The sequence below is a fragment of the Taudactylus pleione genome, unplaced genomic scaffold (genome assembly GCF_031769625.1).
Source record: "Taudactylus pleione unplaced genomic scaffold, aTauple2 ptg000149l, whole genome shotgun sequence".
Classification (NCBI taxonomy): domain Eukaryota; kingdom Metazoa; phylum Chordata; class Amphibia; order Anura; family Myobatrachidae; genus Taudactylus; species Taudactylus pleione.
Window position 1 is genome coordinate 277,664 of NW_028284551.1, and position 25,620 is coordinate 303,283.

Below are 25,620 nucleotides of genomic sequence, written 5' to 3' on the forward strand. Positions count from 1 at the left end.
CATTCCCCTTTATGTGATATATACGGATGCTCCTAGGGCATAACAGCAATGTTACATGTGACACAGCATGCTTAATTACCTACACTGTACATTGTGCAATGATAACATACCTAATAGAAAACGGAAGTGATTACATTAATAAGAACTGATTATTATAAGTAATGACATCATTAAGCAGATTTTCTAAGGACATCATTTATTGTTTTAAAACATATGTTCTCACTTATGTATTATGATATGGGTATAGCACTAATAAGGAGACACTTAACAAGGCTTTGGTTTTCGTGATAGGCAATTTGATTATACTTCTTGCGATACGTAAACGATATAGTATAATTATTTACCTTTCCAGTTGCAACTTTATTTGCATCACTTTAGGTGAACTCATTTGAGCAGCTGTGTATCAACTACACCAATGAAAAACTCCAGCAGCTGTTCAACCACACCATGTTTATTCTGGAGCAAGAGGAATACCAAAGAGAGGGGATTGAGTGGAACTTCATTGACTTTGGACTGGATCTGCAGCCTTGCATAGAGCTCATTGAAAGGCCTGTAAGTATATATATATATATATATATATAATGTCGTTTTAAGTGTAACATATTACAAATATGCATTAGGTTAAACCAGGGAAGACATCAAATAGGAATAGTTGGCCCCCAACAGAGGACATACTAATGTTCGGTTATTTTTAGGGGCTACCCTCTTTCACTTTTTAGCAGCAACTGTGTAAAGCGCATGTTCCTATACTTTTATACACATTCTCTAACGACTGGCAAACTCTTTATCTATTCACAGAATAACCCACCTGGTGTATTGGCTCTTCTTGATGAAGAGTGTTGGTTCCCCAAAGCCACTGATGTCTCTTTTGTGGAGAAACTGATGCAGGAACAAGGAAACCACATTAAGTTCCAGAAACCCAAGCAACTGAAGGATAAAACCATCTTCTGTCTTCTTCACTATGCAGGAAAGGTGTGTAAGCTGCTTTTTTTAGGTCTATGACAAATAGTTCCACTGTTACCTGTATGAAAAAATATGTTTAAAAACCAGTAGAGTAAGTGGGAAATTTACTAAAGGATGGAGTTGTCCAAACCGCTGATTCTATTAACACTACCTCACACTACACACCCGATTATTTCACTGTAAATACTAGAACTGCTCCTGCTCCACCTGTGAGACTGCGCCTACTTGGCGGGCCCTCTATGAGATGAGCAAGCTCACGGCTATTAACATTGGAGAGCTATGAGTCTGTGCCATTTTTTAAAATCCTAATAGAGTATGATGGATTAAAAAAGTAGAAAAGTAAATGGAAATAATACCACCACTACACTACATAATATTTTTAAGGGCAATTGGAGCTACCAAATAAAATCTAAAACATAATATTTGAAACTGTAATTAAAATGTATATGAAGCGCAATATTTATTTTTGAATTGTATACTTGGTACAACAATATTTATTATGAATTTTATAATAATAACCATTATTTATTATTCATTTAATAAGAGACAAACACATAAAATAATACCATATAAGGGGCAATCTACTGTATTACCACCTTTTTTCTTGAGTTGCGCCGACACATTTTATTTTGATACTGCACTGTAATGGTGGTTTCCTCTATGCCGCTGGCATACTCAACTAATTAATGGTTTGGCTATTTGAAAAACTACCCTCTAAACCGCTGATTAGTAAATCTGTCAGTTTGGAGATGAAGGAAGAGATTTATCAAAGCTTGGAGAGAGATAAAGTACCAACCAATCAGCTTCTAACTGTCATTTCTCAAACACAGCCAGTAAAACGACAAAATGTGATTGGTTGGCACTTTATCTCTCTCCACACTTTGATAAATCTCCCCTCAAAAATGATGGCAATGGGTGTTTGTTTCGAACCACCTCCAAACGCAACTTTTAGTAAATTTCCCCTTAAGTGTACATGAAAATGTGTAGGAGATGCATTAAACATTTACTACAGAAGTTAACAAAAAATGTTGTTTCCAAAAGGTGGATTATGATGCCACAGCTTGGCTAACCAAAAACATGGACCCACTGAATGACAATGTTACATCATTACTGAACCAGTCATCAGATAAATTTGTTGCAGACCTGTGGAAAGATGGTAAGAAACAATTGATTTGTTGTATGAATGTCACTTGATTAGCTGGTATATGATATAAAAGGGAACAAGTTGATTTGTTTAAAATTGTTTTTCCTATGGATTTTATGATACTTTTTTCCCCTTTACATAATATTTGTATGTCTTGATGGGGCAACCACTTAATGAAATTTTTGTAAAATTCTTTTTGTTGTATTTCATGAAATATTTCAATTGCATTACTTAGTAAAGACACATGTAACAATATTTGCATTAAATCTTTTCTGTGTGTTGGATTATTCTAGTGGACCGTATTGTGGGGTTAGATCAGATGGCAAAAATGACTGAAAGTTCCCTACCTAGTGCCTCTAAGACCAAAAAGGGCATGTTCCGTACTGTAGGCCAGCTGTACAAGGAGCAGTTAGCCAAACTGATGACAACACTGAGGAACACAAGTCCCAACTTTGTCCGTTGTATCATTCCAAATCATGAGAAACGGGTAAGTGCTGTTAAAGTAGCTGTTAATGAATGCATTATTATGTCTTTTAATTGTCCATCAAACATTCAGGTAGAAAGTTGTAAGCAGAGTATAGTTGAACTATGCACTTCAGCAGGTTACCTTACAACTCTTCTGGGATTTATAGTTTCACAGCAGTTGACGAACCATAAGTTGCCAAATTCTACATCTATTTTTTCCGCTTATATGTGTTTTTAGGAACATTAAACTGTCAGTATTGTGTCATGTTGCAACACTTCAAGGTTGATTGCTGTGTATATAAGTTAATTTACACAATGTATACAGTTCTGTATAGTAGTTTATTGGTTCCTGTGGGTTATAAATGGAGTTGTGCACATTTCTTATTTGCTCCATATGTACATACTGTAGTAATACGTAAACTATCAATTTGCAAAATTATGTAAAGTCCATCTAATAAGCATTGTGCAAAGGTAATGTGCCGGGGAGTCAGAGCAGTGAAATTAGGTAAATGTAGAGGAACGGATGCAGAATTGCGCACAAGTGAGTTTTGAGGACGGCACTTGCGTGTTTTTGCCCTGCGCACGCTCTGAAGATATGCATATGTAATTATGTGCGGTGTAAAGTTGAATGCAGCTGTAGTGGTGTAACTGGGAGGTAACAGGACACTTGCATGTAGGCTAAGCTTAGCAAGGTTGTGTTGAGGGCATGCCAATGGAATTATGGACAATGTAAAATGATGTGAGACCATAAATACTCCCGTCTTCATACAGATGTTTTGCACCAAGGATAGGGCTGATGCATGTGAGCGCTGGTAATGATATGGATAGGGGCGGCTTGGCCACGCTGTATACGGGTGAATATACACATTCAGTTCTGTACGGGTGCAATTATCCTGGACTTGTGTTCAATTCTGCATAAGCCGTAGAATGTGTATGATAACTAGTGGCACAGGCTTGAATAAAGATAATTTTACAAATTTTAAAATGTCATAATTGTCTCATTAGTCAGGAAAACTTGATGCTTACCTGGTATTGGAACAGTTGAGGTGTAATGGTGTCTTGGAAGGCATAAGAATCTGCCGTCAAGGATTCCCTAACAGAATTGTTTTCCAGGAGTTCCGTCAAAGGTAATTAGTGAGTTGGACTTTTTTAACCATGGAAGTTATTTTGAATGCTGACAATAGACTAGGAAATACAAGTATAAAAATGTATTACCACTGACAGACAAGACTATCAACATGTTCCAAAGCTCACAGGATAAATGATCAATATTGAGTTATACAGGGGTGTTTCTAGAGAGGAGGGGGCCCATGTGCAGTCTCCGACATGGGCCCCCTCCTCTTCGCCCGGCAGCGCACTGAGCTGTGCGCGCCCAGCGCCGGAGTTATAAACTCTGGGCACTAGAGTGTGCCCAGCGTCTATAATGTATGCACAGGTCACCGGGAAAATAGCCGCGGCGGCCATTTTCCTGTACTGTGCATGCGCAAACGGTTTCCAGTCGTTTTACAGCGCCGGACCCCCGCGCCGGCATGGGACTCCGGAGAGGTAAGTATTATTATGGGTGCAGGGTGTGCGGTGTGGGGCCCCCCGTGTTCCCCGCACACCCTGCACCCATTGTAGATTCGCCCCTGAGTTCATACCCTTTGCAGATGTATAATTTAGTACACATAATAATATACATCTGACATTTGCAGATGACTATCATTTACTTTCTACCTATTACAAACTCTCCTAGTCACACTCACGTTGGAGTCACTGTATGTTGTAGTAGAGTATATACAACACCAGCTACAGCATACAGCACTGTCAGACATATACAGTCAGGTCCATAAATATTGGGACATTGACAGAATTTTCAGATTTTGGCCTCTATTCACCACCACAATGGTTTTGAAATGAAACAAACAAACAAGATGTGCTTTAACTACAGACTTTCAGATTTAATTTGAGGGTAATTACATCCAAATCGGGTGAACGGTGTAGGAATTACAACAGTTTCAATATGTGCCTCCCACTTTTTAAGGGGCCAAAAGTAATGGGACTATCAACTCAAAAGCTATTTCATGGACAGGTGTGGGCTATTCCCTCGTTATTTCATTATCAATTAAGCAGGTAAAAGGTCTGGAGTTGATTCTAGGTGTGACATTTGCATTTGGAATCAGTTGCTGTCAACTCTCAATATGAGATCCAAAGAGCTGTCACTATCAGTGAAGCAAGCCATCATTAGGCTGAAAAATCAAAACAAACCCATCAGAGAGATAGCAAAAACATTAGGTGTGGCCAAATCAACTGTTTGGAACATTCTTAAAAAGAAAGAACGCACCGGAGAGAGCTCAGCAACACCAAAAGACCCGGAAGACCACGGAAAACAACTGTGGTGGATGACAAAAGAATTATTTCCCTGGTGAAGAAAAACCCCTTCACAACAGTTGGCCAAATCAAGAACACTCTCCAGGAGGTAGATGTATATGTGTCAAAGTCAACAATCAAGAGAAGACTTCACAAGAGTGAATATAGAGAGTTCACCACAAGATGTAAACCATTGGTGAGCCACAAAAACAGGAAGACCAGATTAGAGTTTGCCAAACAACATTTAAAAACCTATTACAGTTCTGGAACAACATCCTATGGACAGATGAGACAAAGATCAACTTGTACCAGAGTGATGGGAAGAGAAGAGAAGGAAAGGAACTGCTCATGATCCAAAACATACCACCTCATCAGTGAAGCATGGTGGTGGTAGTGTCATAGCGTGGGCATGTATGGCTGCCAATGGAACTGGTTCCCTTGTATTTATTGATGATGTGACTGCTGACAAAAGCAGCAGAATTAATTCTGAAGTGTTTCGGGCAATATTATATGCTCATATTCAGTCAAAAATATTATATGCTCATATTCAGTCAAATGCTTCAGAACTCATTGGACGGCGCTTCACAGTGCAGATGGACAATGACCCGAAGCATACTGCTAAAGCAACCAAAGAGTTTTTTAAGGCTAAAAAGTGGAATGTTATGCAATGGCCAAGTCAATCCCCTGACCTGAATCCGATTGAGCATGCATTTCACTTGATGAAGACAAAACTGAAGGGAAAATGCCCCAAGAGCAAGCAGGAACTGAAGACATTTGCAGTAGAGGCCTGGCAGAGCATCACCAGGGATGAAACCCAGCGTCTGGTGATGTCTATGCGTTCCAGACTTCAGGCTGTAATTGCCTGCAAAGGATTTGCATCAAAGTATTAAAAAGTGATAGTTAGATTTAGGATTGTTTAGTTTGTCCCATTACTTTTGACCCCTTAAAAAGTGGGAGGCACATACAGAAACCGTTGTAATTCCTACACCGTTCACCTGATTTGGATGTAATTACCCTCAAATTAAATCTGAAAGTCTGCAGTTAAATCACATCTTGTTTGTTTAATTTCAAAGCCATTGTGGCGGTGAATAGAGGCCAAAATATGAAAATTCTGTCAATGTCCCAATATTTATGGACCTGACTGTATAATAATATGAATCAATAATACCATACAAATATAACAAAGACTTTACTTGAATACATGGAGTATTAAATATCAGGTATGGGAATCCTGAAAGTTCGGTAGGCCAGAGAGACAACAAAATAATATTGTTGGTGTTGATCACCCTATGTTCCGCATAGAAAACTATAAGAATTGACGCATAACAAAGTAAAGAGAAGGATGAAGACAGTGCCAGGGGTAGTTCTAAAATATCATTTGTATAATTTCAGCATGTGCTCTGGTTTACATAAAAACTCCTCATTAATAATAATGTTTGATACTAGGGAGTTACAGAACTATACTACATGTGTATATAATAACTGCCACACTATGATAAAAAAACAAGTAATATACAATTATATGTAACCTTAATTGGTTCTTGCATTACAGATATGAAATCCTTGCTGCTGGTTCTATCCCAAAAGGCTTTATGGATGGTAAACAGGCCTGTGTTCTCATGGTAAGTACAAAACCAAGAGCAACAATGGTAAAACACTTTTTAAAATGTACACACAGATTTTAGTGTGTCAGTACAGTATTTGTGTTTATCTAAATAAAACACCATTATATCAGTGTTTTCAATCCGTATTATACAAAACTATTCTTTTATATTACCCACAAATAACGCACATCGCGTACTCATGAATACACAGAATAAGACACAGATAGATAAGATTTTATTTTCTCTTATAACATATTTGTGATATTCACTCATAACTTGTTTTAAGACCATTGTTGCTAACTTCATTAGTGAGCAAGTGTGACAAGAGACTGCAGAATTATTTTGGCCAGACAATGTTACTGAAAAAGTAGGATGCAATATTATTGAACTAAGGGCCTGATTCAGAGCCGGACGCTATTTGCGCTCACTCGTTCAGAAAAAGGGGCTGGCTATTTAAATTGAGCGCTCGCTCTTTGCGGTCTGTTGACGCCTCTATGTCTGAGCGAGCGTCCGAAACATGCGCTCGCTATTTTGTAAAGATGCCCCTTGGCCGCTCGCATCATTCGTCATCTCCGCTATTTATTTGATTAATCGAGTACATCGAAAGGCATATGAACTGCTCGCTATTCTTGTGGTAGCATTTTCCTACCGCAATCATGCGAGCAGTTCAGGCTAAAAAACAACCAAGTGATGTGGTCGATGACGCTGCTTTGTTAATTATGCACACCCTTAAAACGCTCGTTTTGACCGTTTGGCATGCCTGCGTTTGGATCTCCAGTCCCCGTTTTCAAGCACCTTCCCCTGTTACCACCCACAAACGCCTCATCCTGTCACTCAAATTAGCAGGCACTCGCTATTTTGCGAGCGCACGATTTCCGACCGCACTGACTGGTTGGCGCATGCGCATTATGACCCATACGCATGCGCAGATGTGCGAACATCGCACGGAGCGAACAAGCGGCCGCTTACGAGCGGCTCTGAATCAGGCCCTAAGGGTCTTATTCAGCATGGATTGCTATTGCGTTAGCATAAGCAGATGGACGATTATTGCGCACTGCGCATGAATATGTATCGCAGTGCACCCACATACAAAACCATCGCAGACAGAGGGACGGGACGTCAGCTTTAGGGGGTGGTGACAGGGGAGTGGTTGGAAAAACGCAGACGTGCCAGTCTGTTTGAACGCCATTACAGGGGCGTGCATAAATTAGCCACTGCGACGGCATATGCAGCTTGTGTACTCACTGCGTACAATGAGATTAGCAATTTCTGAGTAAGGTCAGACCTGTTGTAATTGTGCGTAAGGGACCGATGTTACTGATGTGAACGCAGGACTGCGGGGTATAAAGGATGTGCGAAAGCGGTAGTGGGCGTTTCTATGCTGGCTTTGGGCGTCTCTATAATAGCTTTGCTATTGCAGTCATATTTTCGCAGCTGCAATTGCAATAGCGATCCATAGTGAATCAGACTCTAAGATCTTACCTGAGTTGATACAAAAAATGCTTCCTGCCATTCTTTACCCTCACTTTTGTAAAGATGACTAGTCATTTTATAGCTATGGCAGGAAAACTCAGCATTTGGTCATCGGTAAATATTATGTCAGTAAATGTATATATAATTTTGTATCTTTCTGTGCATTTTTTAGATCAAATCCTTGGAACTTGACCCCAATCTGTACAGGGTTGGTCAAAGTAAAATATTCTTCAGAACAGGTGTCCTCGCCCACCTGGAAGAAGAACGAGATTTAAAGATCACAGATATTATTATTGCTTTCCAAGCTCAAAGTCGTGGTTACCTGGCAAGAAAGTACGTAACAATGTGAAATAGTAATACTGAACCCAACACTGTTCCCAGCTGTAAACTTAAGGCAGGCAAATGAATTTACAGAATGTGGCCACCCACGTGTGTAGTCTGCGCATTTGTATATAAACAGGTTCTCATTTTCTATTTGTTTATACTCACAGGGCCTTTGCAAAGAAACAGCAGCAACTGACAGCAATGAGAGTCATTCAGAGAAACTGTGCTGCTTATCTGAAGCTTAGAAACTGGCAGTGGTGGAGACTGTTTACTAAAGTAATTATCTAATACTTCATTAAATGCTGGTCAAAGCCAATCAGAGTAAAACATTTCCTCTATTTATGTTATTATTCTATGCCAGGACATGTGAACTGAGTGATCTTGTGGGGAGCCCCTGAGGGGGAACAATTTAGGTCCAGTCTTAACCATTATTCTGTAATGTATCACGTTATCATACCTGATACCTGTGATGTTCTAATTTCCAAAAAAATGTCCTTACGTTGCACCATAAATATTTTGTCCCCATATGTGAGATGAGAGATACAAATAGAGAATAAGGAGTCACACATGTTGCATATTGGACCTGAACAGTCTAGTTAGACTAGCACATTGGTCTAAACGGGATACGGTCTGACTCTCAACCGCGGGGTTTCCGGCACTCAGAATGCCGGCACCGTAATTCTGACACCTGGCAGAATCCCTGCACTGGCATCCAGCCGCTGGAATCCCAAAGATAAGTAGCGGGATTAAGGGGAGGGTTGGCGTTAGATTTTAGGGTTAGGCACTAGGGGGATGGTTAGAAGGGGGGAGGGTTAGGTTTAGGGTGCAGGGAGGTGGAGGTTAGGTTTAGGCACTAGGGGGGAGGTTAGGTCCAGGCACCAGGAAGGGAGGGTTAGGGGTAGGTAGAGTGGGAGGGTTAGTATATCAACCAACAGGTGTCGGTATCCTAACCCTGTCGGGATGGCGTAGTTGGGATTCTGACCGCCAGGATCCCGAGTGCCGGCATCCCGTACCCAACCCGTCTAAACACTATTAAGTTACATCTATTGATGGTAAATACTGACTGATAAATGCACAAACACAACCAGGAATCAATGGGTTTCAGGAAATAATTTTTTTAAAAATGTGGAAAAATATTGGCGCTTTCTGAGATATATTTTGTTAAAAATGAATGACCAAAATACTAGATAAATTATATATATTGAGAACAAAATCAAACAATGCAGTACAAGAGTTCTTAGAAAAGACATCCCCATGCTTATCATCACCCTCTCATTAGGTGAAACCACTCCTGCAAGTGACCCGGCAGGAAGAAGAAATGCAAGCCAAGGATGATGAGCTTCAACGAGTCAATGAGAGGTTCTACAAAACAGAGATTGAATTGAAGGAAATTCAGACGAAACATGTCCAGGTATATTTTGCGAAGTTTTTTTATTACCCCAACTTCTCAATAACAACTATTGATTCCTATACTTACATATGCACTCCATGATATGTATTGGTATAACCTGTTGGTCCTCCAAAATAACTCAACTGATACTTGTTTTTCAATAGTTCTTGTAGAATTTAATATTTTTGTCATCTTTCAAGAGCGACCAAGAATTCTGAAGAAATATCAGCAAGCTTCTATGGCTTGCAGATAGACTTCTATGCCCAGTCTTACACTTTTTGTTCACCCTTTATCCAATCAGTTGACGGAAGAGAAGAATCTTCTCCAGGAGCAGCTTCAGGCTGAGACCGAGCTGTACGCTGAAGCAGAAGAGATGCGCATACGGTTACAAACCAAGAAACAAGAGCTGGAAGAGATCCTTCATGAAATGGAAGCCAGGATGGAAGAGGAAGAGGAACGTGGACAGCAGCTACAAGGGGAGAAGAAGAAGATGTTGCAGCAGATGCAGGTATTGAATCACTTGCCATGTTCCTGCTAAACCAATTTTCTTCTTTAAAAAACAGTATCCATGACTAGAATGAAATTGAATAATGATATTACATTTTTCTTTTCTATCATAATTATAATTCTGGTTTGTTGCAAACTATGGGTACATTTATGGGTAAATTTACTATGCAGTGCTCAGTCAGCTATTGGATTTAGGGACGATAATAATAAATACAAAACACACCTGGCTTTGTATCAAATAATATTGCCCCTTTAAATCCTTTGGCCGAAACCCATGAAGACACTGGCAGGGCGATTCAGACCCGGGCGCTAGGCTGCGTTCGTTCATAGCTGGACGATTTTCACTTTTGAGCATACATCACATTGCACATGTGCGAGCCAGTCATAGCGATCGGGAAGCGATCTTATGCCAGCCTAATTTCACTCTCTAGCTTGAGTGCCGTTTGTGGGTAGTGACAGAGGCTGGTCTTTGAAAATGGGGGAGTGGATGTGCAAGTGCAAGCAGTGCTTGTGGCAGGGTAGGGTCGACCTCAAGGGCTGCAAGCAGCTCCAATGGCTCTCGATGTTACTGATATTGCATACACTTCCTGGAGATGACGTGTGCTAAGAATGAAAAGTGGGTGTCATTAGACTGGCGTGCATTCACACTGCTGACGCTCATTAAGATTTAGAGGGCGTCCTTAAGCCAGGCCGTGCGAACTCGGGATTTGCATACTCTTGCCCCATTCGGTTGTGTGTGATCGCTGCCTAGCGTCCGGGTCTGAATTGGGCCCTGGGTTTTTGAAACTGCCGCATAGTAAATTTACACCAAAGTATGTTCCTATGGAATTTTGGAGGACAGGACGATTTGCCCAAGGTGCCCACTGCAGCTTTATATTAGGCTTATCTTATTCTTGCCAAACCATCTTAATATTGGCTTCACCTACTTTGTTTTCCTGGTCATGCTCTGCTCTTCTCACACGTTTGTATTTGATATTTGCATAGTTAGTACAGTAAAGAATAATACTAGCAGCTTATTGAAGTTATCAGAAGTTACCGGAATTAATGATAAAAGACAAAATATAACAAATCAAATACCATAAGAGATTTACATATTAAATGCAACAGTGTGGAAGGAAAGAGGGATTTTGTCCTAAAAAGAGAACTGAAGCACTCACAGTTGGGGCCTTGGCACCACAAAGCAGTTTAAAAAGAACCCATATAAAATAGCATCTTTCCTTTCAAGTGTAAAGTAATAAATTAGGAGTGGGGCTCACTAATACCAATTTCCATGTTATGCTTTTGTCATTATCCCTTCAAATGAGCATGTACGTGACATAGTGCAAAGAAATCTATATATCTGTACCATGATAGCATGGGTTGCCTTCCAGGACCTGGAGGAACAGTTAGAAGAAGAGGAAGCAGCTAGACAGAAACTGCAACTGGAGAAAGTGACAGCTGAGGCCAAGATAAAGAAGTTGGACGATGATGTTCTTTTAATGGATGATCAGAACAACAAGTTAGTTAAGGTAAATACTTATACAGAACCCCTTATGAAATTGATAGATTCCTTTTTTCCTTGTAAGAGAATAGACATCTCCATATTTTTGAAAACAGGAGAGAAAGGTGCTGGAAGAGAGAGTGAGTGACCTAACGTCTAATCTGGCTGAAGAAGAGGAAAAAGCAAAGAACTTGACTAAATTAAAAAACAAACATGAATCTATGATCTCAGAACTGGAAGGTATGACATCATCAGTCACCAACGCTTTAATTCACTAGCACTACAAATAATACGCCCGCAAACAAGGAAGCTGCGATAATAGTATCACTATTAGGAATGACTATGCTGTGTGCTTATTATTTGAATCCCAGAAATTCATATTTTAAAATGATACTTTCTATAGAACATTAGACTAGGTGTTTAGTGACAAATATAGCTTTGAACCTAAATCAACATTTTCTGATTGATATTATGTATAAGCTACGTACAGAATATGTTTAAATGAAAGAACCCCAAAAGCATTAGTGTGACATCACAACATGTGTAAGTGCCATATATTTCAATGTGACCTCTATCTGTCCTTGTTCTAGTGCGCCTGAAGAAAGAAGAAAAGGGCAGACAAGAGCTGGATAAGGTAAAGAGAAAGCTGGAAGGAGAATCAAGTGACCTTCATGAACAAATTGCTGATCTGCTAAACCAGATTGCTGAGCTCAAACTACAGCTAGCCAAAAAAGAAGAGGAACTACAGGCTGCCCTCGCCAGGTGACAAGTTATATCCTACTGGTCAAACAAGATGGACAATAGTTACAGGGCTGGGAGATTGCAGGATAAGAGATTGAATACAAAGGAAACTGATTAGGTTAGAGATATAATAGTGAAACAGTGAAATTTATCACTCATTTTGGTGAAAAAACTCGTTAGTAAATGGGGGCCATAGAAAGCTGAAGTCATTGTTTGCAGGATGTATCCAGGAATAATAGGATGTTTGTTAACTCAATCTTCACTTCGATTACAGAGGTGAAATATGAAGAGACACATTATCTGTGGCTTTCAGGACTCACATTATATGAGCTCAGGATGTTACTATACTGCAGTACTTGCTATTATGGACATCTGTTCACACCCCATCTCTGTTGTATATCACCTGTAGACTTGAAGATGAAACTGCCCAGAAAAATAATGCTCTGAAAAAGATCCGTGAGTTGGAGTCTCATATTTCTGACCTCCAGGAGGATTTGGAGTCAGAGAGAGCAGCAAGAAACAAGGCAGAGAAGCAAAAGAGGGACTTGGGTGAAGAGTTGGAAGCCCTAAAGACAGAGCTGGAGGATACACTAGACAGCACGGCCACACAGCAAGAGCTCCGGTTGGTATTTCTAACACCGCATTATCTATTACCCATGACAATGTGCACAGGCTATGGATGCCACTGATGTCCTCTTAGAAACTTCACTTATGATGGACCTTTGTTAGTGAGTGAGTGGAGAAACAGGACGACACCATCTAGTTCTTCTAAGAATGGCCCATGGACTTAGTTTATGCATTGCATGCTATTGCAGTTTTAGGTGTTATGTTTGTGCACCTGGCATTTCAGTGCCTGTTGTCAAAATAACCTTATTATGATGGGATCCTCATTATGATGGGATCCACAGGCCTGTATATGTTTTTATTACTAATTTTCCACCCGTCCAAGGATACATTCACATAGCTTGTGGTAGATCGCTTTTCTAAAATGTCTCATTTTGTTTCTCCAAAGGGTCTACCAACTGTACCTCTTCTTGTAAAATTGTCAGTAAGATCTTCTGCCTCCTTGGTTTTTCACTTCATAGAAATGTTGACAGGGGGTGGAATTTTTGGTTAATTAGGGAATTATGCAAGCAATCAAACGTTAACCTGTATTTTTCTCATGCCCAAAATTCAAAGTCTAATGGATAGATGGAAATGTTCAATCAGATCCATGGACATTATTTCTAGAAATCATAATTTGTTCACTATAATTATGTCCATAAATCTACAATTTAGGGAATAGACATTGTCGGTCATCATGTCATTTACATGAAGTAAATAAAGTTTGGCTATTCACTAAAATTTCAAACTTGGGATACTTTCTCTAAAAGTAGCGATTCAATTCAATGAACAGTTTCAAGTTGTGGCACATAATAATTATGTTTTATTATGGTAGCTATTAAGAATTCCCTACAGTATGTTTCTCTTTGCAAACCATTAGTAGTTAAGCATTTTACCTCAAAGAAATACTCCCCAAACCCCCACTCATCGATTCTTAACTGAATTTTGAAGTAAAAAACTATTTCTGATATATTCAAGAACCCATTTTTAATTAAAAACTCCATCTACACCCATCACTTATAGTCCATGACACTTAAGCTGCATATACACGTAAAGATTTTCTGTCCAACCATCCAACTAGTTGGTTGGTATGAAAATCTGGTAAGGTATAAAAGCAAATGACAATCAGCAATTTGCTCCCAAATGCTGGAAAATGGACCAAAACTGTTGTTTGAACAAATTGTTTAGATCAGACATTTAACAAATTTGTCTGACGACCATTTTCATCTGTTTTCTGGCATTTAGGAGCAAATTGCTGATCATCAGTTACTCCCATACGTTACCAGATTTTCAGTCCAACCAATCAACTAGTTGGATGGTTGGGCAGAAAATCTTTACGTGTGTATGCAGCTTTACTCTAAGGAGATTTACTAAAGAGCATATTGTCAAAACTGGCATTCATCGGCGAGTTTACCCAATAGCATGCTAGACTGGGCAAGGTTAGCATTTTGTTCTATTGTCGTTTTAAATCCATTGGTCACAGCTGCCTATAATTGGCGGTTTTGACAACCCGCTCCATAGTAAATCTACCCCTAAAAAAAGTTATTGTTTGTATTGTTATAATGAAATGTTTATCTGTTATTATTGACTGATGTATATTATTGTAGGAAATAAAAACAATAATAGTAATAAATTATATATTTCCAGTGTGTTTTACTTATACAGTAAGCATAAAGTATGCATTTCCCCACAGAGCAAAGAGAGAACAGGAGGTAACAATGTTGAAAAGGGCTTTGGAAGAAGAGACAAGAACGCATGAAGCCCAGGTCCAAGAGATGAGACAGAAACACACTCAAGCTTTTGAAGAGATAACAGAACAACTGGAACAAGTAAAAAGGGTAAGGTGTCTTCATTTGTAGTACTAAATATGATGCAGTCATTAGCAAAGTAACTTAACGCGGTAACATCTTCTCTGTCCCTAGGTTAAAGTCAATTTGGAAAAGAGCAAACAAGGTTTGGAGAAAGAAAACTCTGAGCTCACAATAGAAATCAGGTCACTAAACCAGGCCAAGCAAGATGTAGAGCACAAGAAGAAGAAACTTGAAGTCCAATTGCAAGAGGTGCAGTCTAAGTACACAGAGGGGGAACGGGCTAGAAATGAGCTGACCGAAAAATCACACCGAGTACAGGTAGGGAAGTGCAAAATAAATGAACTGAAGCACTTTCATTTCAGAAGCAACCATTCTCAATTATTTGTAGCTGCCAAGATTCTCTCAATGCTTACTATAAAACAAGTGTCTTTTTATCTGCAGGTGGAACTGGAAAGCGTTACTGTTATACTCAGTGAAGTAGAGACCAAGTCCATTAAGCTTTCCAAAGATGTTGCAAGTTTGGGATCTCAGCTCCAGGATACTCAGGTAAATTATTTTACCTTCAATATATATCTATAGTTTATTTCTGCACATGCTTAGAAGTGTCTTTTCTGAGTGGATGTTAATCAGTAGATTTGGTTATGTAGGAGTTGCTACAAGAAGAGACTCGACAGAAGCTGAATGTGGCCACCAAACTTCGTCAGGTAGAAGATGAGAAGAATAGTATCCAGGAACAACTAGATGAGGAAGTGGAGGCCAAGCAGAACCTAGAACGTCACATCTCTACACTGAACATTCAGGTAATGGATTCAGAATAATGTTACAGTTCACGTGTAAGACCCAGGGAATGTATTATTTGTAGCATATATTCATTAGTGCAAGATTTCTAATAAACAGGAAACACACACTAACTGTTTATTTGAGTCTAATTACCAGAGTAATAGGAATGTGACATAATCACATTTTAATAACAAGTAATTTAAAGCAGAACCATGTTATCTTTTCTTTTATACAATCCAGAAAAAAACATGGAGATCACCATAAAAGGGAAAAAGGTTATTGAGTCACCCACCTCTGGTACAATCTCACTTAGATAATCTCTAGGAAGTAGAGTAATTAGTAATGGCACAGGTTGTTCTGATGCTTCTGATTAAACAAGTCATGGAATTCTGGGCGGAGAATCTCGATAACCACTGAGGGCCATTGAAGGAACTACCAGGTTTTTACTAGTTTGGAGAAATGACAGGTTTTGTGTGTTATGAAATTATCGTTAGCAATCATCTCATGCACAAGAACTTGTATTTAAATGCCCTGTGCCAGCAACAGGTACTGCAACCAAAATAGGGTATTTTTATAGAATGCGGCGTCAATTCCAAAAACACACAGGAAAACCAATTGTATTATGGGTGTTAAAGAAAGTCAGTGGGCAATCTAGTACTGCTCAGATTGCACAACTAACACAAGCATGTTTTACACATCCCAAATGTTGTGGAATTAGTGGAGTTATCAAAGCAGTTTGTAATGCTAGTATGCTCTAGTAATGTAAGTTCTGATCTACGCTATGCACAAATGTTCATATTTAAAATCTATTGATTCTGGACAGTAGGCAGCCACAAACAAGGCATTGCAATGACTGATTAAATATACTTACGTAGCTTATCATACTCTCACTAATTTCCTGTTTCAGCTCTCAGATTCCAAGAGGAAAGTGCAAGAATTTACTGGCACTATAGAGTCAATGGAAGAAGGCAAGAAGAAGTTCCAGAGAGACATTGAAGGCATGACCCAACAGTTTGAGGAAAAAGCTTCTGCTTATGACAAACTGGAAAAGACCAAGAACCGACTGCAGCAGGAGCTTGATGACCTTGTAGTGGACTTGGATAATCAACGTCAATTTGTGTCCAACCTAGAGAAAAAGCAGAAGAAGTTTGACCAGGTGAGTTATAATAGATGGAACTGGAAAGTACAATATATATAGGGATGGAAGCTGACGGTCGAAATGCCGACCGCTGGCTTACCGACAGTGAAAGCCCGGCATCGGACTATAGGTCCGGCGGTCATCCATACCAATTCTTTGTGTGTATATATATATATATATATATATATATATATATATACAAAGCAATAGAATGGCACTCCCACTATAAATGTAAATCACTCCCGGGTGCCCTCCGCAGCATGCTGTGTTACAGCAGCAATATAAACATACAATCTCAGCGGCACTCCGGTATAAAGAACACACAGGCACAGGGGTTAGCTACATCTTTTTAGCTACATCAGCGTTTCGATACCTTTATTGCATCGTCATCAGGATACAAACATGTCAAAAAATTGTCACTTACTTATACCCCACCACCAAACACCATGTGCGGCTCCACAGCTTCCGGGTCCGGTCAGTAAACGCCCACAGATGACGTCATCCTGCACGGCCCATTGCCATGGTTACCATCAATATCTAAAACAGGTTAAAAACAAGAAAGCAATGTTGTTTCAATTTCAAGCATAAGTCTGCTAATCCAGCGCACGATTGAGAACTAGGACTTCAAGTTTCTTATCCTCCCACAAAACATAATGTTGTACCATGGATTTCATTTGTATAGATCCATTATGGAGAGCGCATACCCACACATTTGTAACACCTATGAATTTGTATAGGCAGCCAGCATAACCAAAGATATTGGACACTCATCAGTAAATCTAAATTACTAATCATCATTGCATATCTCCATCATTACCAATAACACCATAATACCCATATTACACCCGGACAGACGTCCGTAGTGAACACGGGACCAATAAAACTTACATCATGAAAACAACCCTCATTAGCAATTACAAAGCTGTCATGCATCTACTCATAACCACATTGCCGTTCACAAGGCATATTGCATTAAATGAAACAGTGTAGGTCCAGATTATCATTGAGGCCTTTAGGAAATAAAGTACCCAGCCGGAAGATCCAGCGGGATTCACATTGTAACAATCTTCGTGATCTATCGCCCCCTCTATGCATAGGTGGTATATGGTCGACAATCATATAGCAAAGTGTAGATAAATTGTGGCCTGCTTCGGCAAAATGCCGAGCCACTGGCTGATCACTAGTGCCAGACCTATTCGCTGCCCGAATGTCGGAACGATGTGCCGCCATATGTTCACGAAGGGTTTGGTCAGTTTTCCCAACATAACTTAGCCCACATGGGCATGTGATCAAATACACCACAAATTTAGTCATACATCCGACTCGATGTTGAATCTGATAGCGTGTCCCTTTATGCGGGTGGGCAAAACATCACCTGTGATTAAGTATCTGCATGTCAAGCAATTGAGGCATTTATAACAGCCTCTCTTTTCTCAGAAATAGATCCTCTTGTTTATTCTCAGTCCTACTAATATCCATCTTGACAATCCAATCCCGGATATTTTTGCCCCTAGAGTAGCATACCATAATTTTGGTATCCGTCAGATTCAAATCGCTATCCTCTTGTAATACATTCCAATGAATTAATAGTACTACTGAGTATATTGAAATGATTTGTCCAAGGCATGCACTTTCTCTGGGATTTTTTAATATTGGATGTTAATAATTGTTCCCGAGGAATTTTAAACACTCTATCCTTTGCCTTTAATAGTGACTCCTCGTCATACCCTCTACTCAAAAAATCATTGATCATAATATTAATTTTCTGTTCCGCAATCTCCTTATTGCTACATATCCTTCTCGCTCTCAAAAACTGTGAGCACGGTAAACTGTATTTTGAGTGTTTTGGATGAAAACTAGTTGCGTGAAGAAGAGTGTTCCTGTCAGTAAGCTTACGAAATAGTGATGTATTTAATTTGCCATCTTGATGTAGTAGCTCAACATCAAGGAATGTTACTCTTTTCGAATCAATACACATACTTACTTTAATAGGACTGGATGAAGCATTATGTTCCCTAATCACCTCTTCTAGATGTTCCCCGGTGCCTGTCCATATCAAAAAAATATCGTTGATGTATCGTGTGTAGAAATGAATCCACTTCGATACATCGTGTGATGAAAAAAATATTGTCTTTTCTGCCAAAAACATAAATGCATTGGCGTACGATGAGGCCATATTCGACCCCATTGCACAGCCGCTGCGCTGTAGGTATATTTTCCCATCAAAATAAAAATAATTGTGGGTGAGAATCATCCTCAGTAGTTCCAGGACTAGTTTGATATCCGGTCCCTTATATAAAGGGTTATCCTTAATCAACTGGAACACTGCATCGATTCCATCCTCATTTGGTATGACAGTATAAAGGCTAGAGACGTCCGCACTGCACAGTAAACTGTGCGGTGGGATGTCCCCCAGGGACGTTAATTTATTCAGAAAAGAGGTAGTGTCCAATAAATACTCAGGATGTCCAACAACACAAGGCTGCAATAAAAAGTCAAGGTACATAGAGGTCGGCTGGAACAACGACCCCCGTGCTGAAATAATCGGTCATCCAGGGGGGTTGTCCAAGCCTTTATGCACCTTTGGCAAAGTATACAATAAAGGTGTAACTGGAAATTTAGGCAGTAATGCCTCAAACAATTCTTCAGAGATAATGCCCTCAGATACAGCCCCCTCAAGACAATATTGTAATTCGTTTTTAAACCGAGCAGTTGGATCCCCATCCAATAGAGTATACACAGATACATCAGACAGTTGTCTCATCACCTCATTACGATAATCAACTAAATCCTGTACAACAATCGACCCGCCTTTACCCGCGGGTCGGATTACTATGTCTGAATATGAGGAAAGATCCTTCAAAGCCTGGAATTCATCTCTATTAAGATTATGTTGTACATGAGCATTCTGTGATGTAATTCTATTAACATCCTTCTCTACCAGATTCATGTAAGTCTTGATAGAGGGATTATTGGAGACAGGGTCATAAGCAGACTTATATGTTAGTTTCCTTAAATTCTGAGGTACGTCAGATGGCTTATTATTTACCACCTTTGCTTTTGTTCCTTTATAAACTTCATGAAGCTTGAGCTGTCTATTGAGTTTGTAGTTCTCAACCTCCCAGCTCATGCCATCAAAGCATACAGTTGGGACGAAGGAAAAGCCCTTAGATAGTACCTTAGTCTCAATGTCTGTAACTTGATGCTGTGACAGGTTGAAAACTATCATTTCTTCAGCAGGGGGGGGCCTTCCCAGATGTAGCTAACCCCTGTGCCTGTGTGTTCCTTATATCGGAGTGCCGCTGAGATTGTATGTGTATATATATATATATATATATATTAGGGATGTGCAGGCTCGGATAGGTTCGAGTTTGCACGTGGAGTTCGGATTTTTCCCTCCAAAAAAACGGAACTCAGAACGAGGCAAAACGTCATCTTACATGGACGAACATCATCATTCCTGGTCTTTTGTCCAGGAATAATGATGTTCGTCCATGTAAGATGACGTTTTGCCTCGTTCTGAGTTCCGTTTTTTTGGAGGGAAAAATCCGAACTCCACGTGCAAACTCGAACCTATCCGAGCCTGCACATCCCTAATATATATATATATATATATATATATATATATATATATATATATTGTTTTATCTTAATGAATATCTGGATGATTATCATTTCTTTCCTACAGATGTTGGCAGAGGAGAAAAATATATCTTCAAAATTTGCAGATGAGCGAGACAGAGCTGAGGCAGAGGCCAGAGAGAAGGAAACTAAAGCATTATCCCTGGCCAGAGCTCTCGATGAAGCCGTACAATCCAAAGAAGAACTTGAGAGAGTGAATAAACTACTGAAGGCTGAGATGGAGGACTTGGTCAGCTCCAAGGATGATGTAGGCAAGAATGTAAGTAAAACCGTCCTGTCTTCATGTTGATGAATGATGACCAGTTTATAAATAAGTGAAATACAAAAGAAAAAGAAAAGTACTTGTTGGGGCACACTATGTCTACCGGGTATAAAACTTTAGCATTTATTAATCACATTAAAACATATTTGTGCAATAGAAGCCACATAAAAAGGCAGACATCACTATAAAAGACCTGTCAATAGGTCAGAAAACTCACAGATCATAAAGTACTGCAAGTCAATCAATGAAAACAATAGCCAAATGGCATATTTCAACCAATGAACAATTGTACGCCTGGTCTCCCAGCAAAAGAATTGCACCGCTTGCAGATGGTACAAAATGCATCTGCCAGGCTGTTAACCAACCAGCCCCAATCCAGCCACATAACACCCATTCTCTACTCACTTCACTGGCTGCCTGTAAGGTGCCAAATCGTTTTCAAGATTGGCTTACTGACTTTCAAAGCCCTACATGATCAAGGCCAAAAGGTACTTGAAGCAGCTTCTGATCTCTTACTGTCCCACTCGATTACTTCGATCCGTTGACGAAGGACTATTAACAGTATATAGAATCTCGTGTAATTCATTTGGGTGGTCGAGCTTTCAGCTTTGTGGCTCCAAACTCTATGGAACTCGTTTCCCCACACAGTTCGAGAAGCCTCCACTCTTCAAAAATAGACTCAAGACCTGTTCACCCAAACATTTCACATTTATCTTGTTAAGCTTGAAATACCTTCAGCAAGCCAAATCGGGGGGTACCATAGTGAACCCCCATGTCAGAGCATCTTTTGGGGGGTGTCAGGCTGATTTGCCCAAATCTGACAGTACTTTCCGCCTGTTCAAGTTTCACCGGGTCCCGTTTTCGCGTACTTCCATATTGAATACGGGGTAAAGCGGGGACGGCTGCGATACTTTTCCGCCTACAAAAGACGCGATGTAGGCGAAAAGTCTGGGAGGCGAAAAAGTATCGCGGGTCCGCTGAAATTGAATATGGCTCTAAATGTCTAATCAAATTATGAAAATGAATGATGGATTTTTTTTTCTTCTGCAGGTCCACGATTTGGAGAAAAACAAGAGAGCCCTGGAGCAACAAGTTGAAGAGATGAAGACGCAGTTAGAGGAGCTAGAAGATGAGCTTCAAGCAACAGAAGATGCCAAGCTTAGGTTGGAAGTCAACATGCAGGCTCTGAAAGCACAGTTTGATAGAGATTTACAAGCTAGAGATGAGCAGAATGAGGAAAAGAGAAGACAGCTGGTTAAACAGGTAATACATTCTCATGACCCAGAGACATAATGGATAATGCTTTGTTGAATTATGATTACTAAAGATTAGTGAATTACTGGAGTTTTGCAATCTTTATTAACCAGAAGATACAGTATTTTGTTATATTGCATAATCAACATGGGTGATCAACATTTTCCTTTTCCAAGGTTCATGAGTACGAAACAGAACTGGAAGATGAGCGGAAACAGAGAACCACAGCAGCTGCAGCCAAGAAGAAGTTAGAAGTTGACCTTAAGGACTTAGAAGGACAAGTTGACTTTGCCAACAAAGGCCGGGATGAAGCTATCAAACAACTTAGAAAGTTACAGGTTAGTATAATTAGATAAGCTAGAAAAGTTACAACTTATGGTCAAAGAAATATTGTGCATAATTTATAATACTCACAGAAGCCACTTTACATGTGGTGGTATTACTACTTACATAATACTGTACATATGCAGGTTTTTCTGAAAGGTTTCATACATTTCAGGCTCAGACTAAAGACTTCCAGAGGGATCTTGATGATGCTCGTGCCGCCCGGGAGGAGATATTTGCCACTGCAAGAGAGAATGAGAAGAAGGCCAAGAGCTTAGAAGCTGAACTTATGCAACTACAAGAGGTACAATAAGTGGTCTTTTCTTTTAAAGAAAATGAAACAATTGTTGCATGAGAACACATTATAAATAGTCCCAGTACCTAATAGATGGCCTTTATTCTCCTAGGAACTGGCTGCTGCTGAGAGGGCAAGAAAGCAATCTGATTTGGAGAAAGAGGAACTGGCAGAAGAACTTGCAGGAAGTACATCTGGAAAGTAAGGAGAATGTCAAAGGCTGAGTTATAATGGGCGATCTGGATTAGGCCTAACATGGAACCTCCTACCATTGCATAAATTCAGGAGACGGTTTCTTGGCATTGAACACTCTGTATTAAGTTTCACGTGAAACATATTTTGTGCTGAAAATGAGTATAATGAAACATGATGATAATGATAAACAATGATAATGAAACATTTCTGATTTGGTGGAGTTACAGGCAATACACAGATGCTGCACCTAGAGTTAGTGTTTAAACTGTTTAATGGCTTCGGTTTATCTGGCCTGGTGTCCTACAGTAGCAATAGTCGTACATTCAGCCTTATGCCTCCAGGAAAGGGAGGACTTTCTTTTAGAATGTACGTAATGTATATTAATAGCAGTAAGCTTTCTGACCCACAATACAAGCGTATAACTTTTCCCTAGCCTTTAAACACAAGCAATTGGATCACTGGTATCTTCATTAAAAAAAGGTTCTTTCAAAATACACATAAAAAAAACAGACAGTGCAATATAGTGTTTTTAGTACACAGTCAACCAGACCAAGCTTTCTTTAATATTTTCTTTGAAACTTTTTATTATATTTAACAAAAAAAAAAAGTTCTATACATCTCATAAAATATATCATGTAAGGCAAAGGGTAGAAATAGAAGTAAAGAGAAGAGAAACATTGAAATAGGAAGGGAATGTAAATGGGCAATACATAATATATGGGGGAATTCAATTAGCCCCAGGCTTCAATGCCCTGGGCTATTCAATTAGAGACCCTTTTTCTTGCCCATTAAATTAACCTGGTAACATCCGTTTAACACATAGAATCCGGGATAAGTTACAGCACCTGTTAACAGGCTATTTATCGGGGATCTCGTTAACTGCAGCTTGCGGGCTGCCTTCGGGGCTAATTAAATAGCCCCTGGCATCAATAAGCCTGCGGTAAATTACTTTAATTCCCCCCTATACTATAATTAGTATATATACAGTAAATTTATGGTTTCATTTGACATACAGTGTTGAAGAAGACACAATATGCTAAGAAGCACAAAGCCCCACCAACACAGTATTCACAACATGACTGACGTATATAAGGTTACAAAGATACATTTTTAAACCTGTAGAGCCAATACCAGTGACAAGTTTAACCTGAATTTTAATATTGTTTATTTCATGTTTTAAAGACATTATTAGAATTACATGTCCACATTAATAAATAATGATCTTTAAGCTTAGTATTAAACCCCCCACAGAAAAATAAACCCTGCAATTATCTTTAAGAGGAATCCCACCTATAGAGCATTTAATACCCAGGCAGAGTTGCTGAAATGCATTGCATTGGCTATGTCTACAGATAATGAAAATAAGTAAATCTGCATGGACAATGGAATTTTCTGAAAGCCTAAAACTGCATACACACGTAACAATTTTTTTAACGATTTGTCGTTAACGACGTTGTTATCGTTCAAAAAATCTTTCAAGTTCTGAGTTATAACGATGAACGATAATCGTTCAGGCACGCTCCTGTTTGTAGTTAGCGTTCATCGTCCATTTCAGACTGTCCAACATAACGATTTTCATTAAGGGAAGGAACATTTTTCGTTCATCGTTGTAAAAATCGTTCATTAGACTGCAAAAATCGTTCACTTTTTCAATGGCAAATCTGACAGAAAATCGTTGGTTACAAAATCGTTACGTCTGTATGCACCTTAAGGCTCACATCATACTGTAAAAAGATACATATGTAAATGTAGTAAATTAATAATTTAGTTTGTTTTGTTTTGTTTTGCCAAAGCATGATGTACATCAGGTATTACTTTACAATATAGAAGTATTTAAATAGTATAATGTGTAACAGTCATTTACAGAATCACTGATTTCATGTGCTTAGATCCGCTCTCCAGGATGACAAACGCCGCCTGGAAGCCAGAATCGCTCAGCTAGAAGAGGAGTTGGAAGAGGAACAAACTAACATAGAGGGCATTGGTGAGAGGATGAGGAAAGCAGTGCAGCAGGTAGGTACCACTACACTGGTGTTCATTTTATTACAATGGAACTGGCCGCAATAGACCATGTCCATCTCCGTTGGCAGACAGAACAATTGACGAATGAACTGGCGGCTGAGCGCAGCACTGCACAGAAGAACGAGAGCGCACGCCAGCAGCTGGAGAGACAGAACAAAGAATTCAAGAGCAAACTGCAGGAAATGGAAAGCTCTGTCAAGTCCAAATTTAAATCCTCCATCACTGCTCTTGAAGCCAAGATCTCTCAGCTGGAGGAACAGTTAGAACAGGAAGCTAGGTAGGTAGTGTCAGGAGGTAGCAGATATCCATGGAGGACACAGCATTTAAGGGACATTCACAATTCCAGCATCCTGTTATAAAGCCTTGATGAGGAGACATTGGCCGTCATTTACAAGTGGGCGACATAGTGCTAATGTCCAGCAAGAAAGGATGTAACATATTTTTTTAACCAATATTGTTTATTTAAAATCGTGAAGATGATCTTCTTATAGAAGGTGGGCAAAACAATAATGTATATTTGGAAGTGAGATATCCATACTTTGAATCTATTCCCATTTAGGACTTTATTCATAGTATACTGTTGCTTCACTCATTGGTTTTCAGTGTTTGAGCGGTAAGGAGTCATTGACCTGAGATAGAGAAATTCAGTCTGATATTTATATGGCAAGATGAGAGAATATATAGTAAGAGCTGGGATGATGGTGGCTTTAGCATTGCAGAAGTTTTATTTTTGTGTAATGGGGAGATCTGCCCATGGGTAGAGACAGACCATGATTGAAGGTATTCTGAGTCTAAGAGACAATGTTTAGTGCCGCAAGTAGCTTAAATGTTAACATAATTTTAATGGTGCTATG

At 39.5% G+C, this 25,620-nt stretch overlaps 1 protein-coding gene across 3 annotated transcripts in view; it reads left to right on the forward strand.

The window, feature by feature from the left end:
* Window positions 1-25,620, forward strand: part of MYH11 (myosin heavy chain 11) — a 116,818-nt gene that overhangs the window by 78,042 nt on the left and 13,156 nt on the right. For all 3 annotated transcript variants that reach the window (XM_088474210.1, XM_088474211.1, XM_088474212.1), the window contains 26 exons: window positions 379-552; window positions 799-972; window positions 2,005-2,119; window positions 2,401-2,594; window positions 3,578-3,699; window positions 6,474-6,543; window positions 8,171-8,331; window positions 8,490-8,598; window positions 9,602-9,733; window positions 10,014-10,220; window positions 11,590-11,727; window positions 11,816-11,939; window positions 12,290-12,461; window positions 12,850-13,062; window positions 14,737-14,881; window positions 14,966-15,172; window positions 15,296-15,400; window positions 15,502-15,654; window positions 16,542-16,790; window positions 20,461-20,673; window positions 21,727-21,939; window positions 22,107-22,268; window positions 22,430-22,558; window positions 22,662-22,750; window positions 24,634-24,757; window positions 24,835-25,043. In XM_088474210.1, the coding sequence (XP_088330336.1) occupies window positions 379-552; window positions 799-972; window positions 2,005-2,119; window positions 2,401-2,594; window positions 3,578-3,699; window positions 6,474-6,543; window positions 8,171-8,331; window positions 8,490-8,598; window positions 9,602-9,733; window positions 10,014-10,220; window positions 11,590-11,727; window positions 11,816-11,939; window positions 12,290-12,461; window positions 12,850-13,062; window positions 14,737-14,881; window positions 14,966-15,172; window positions 15,296-15,400; window positions 15,502-15,654; window positions 16,542-16,790; window positions 20,461-20,673; window positions 21,727-21,939; window positions 22,107-22,268; window positions 22,430-22,558; window positions 22,662-22,750; window positions 24,634-24,757; window positions 24,835-25,043 (4,103 nt within the window). The remainder of the gene's footprint in view (window positions 1-378; window positions 553-798; window positions 973-2,004; window positions 2,120-2,400; window positions 2,595-3,577; window positions 3,700-6,473; window positions 6,544-8,170; window positions 8,332-8,489; window positions 8,599-9,601; window positions 9,734-10,013; window positions 10,221-11,589; window positions 11,728-11,815; window positions 11,940-12,289; window positions 12,462-12,849; window positions 13,063-14,736; window positions 14,882-14,965; window positions 15,173-15,295; window positions 15,401-15,501; window positions 15,655-16,541; window positions 16,791-20,460; window positions 20,674-21,726; window positions 21,940-22,106; window positions 22,269-22,429; window positions 22,559-22,661; window positions 22,751-24,633; window positions 24,758-24,834; window positions 25,044-25,620) is intronic.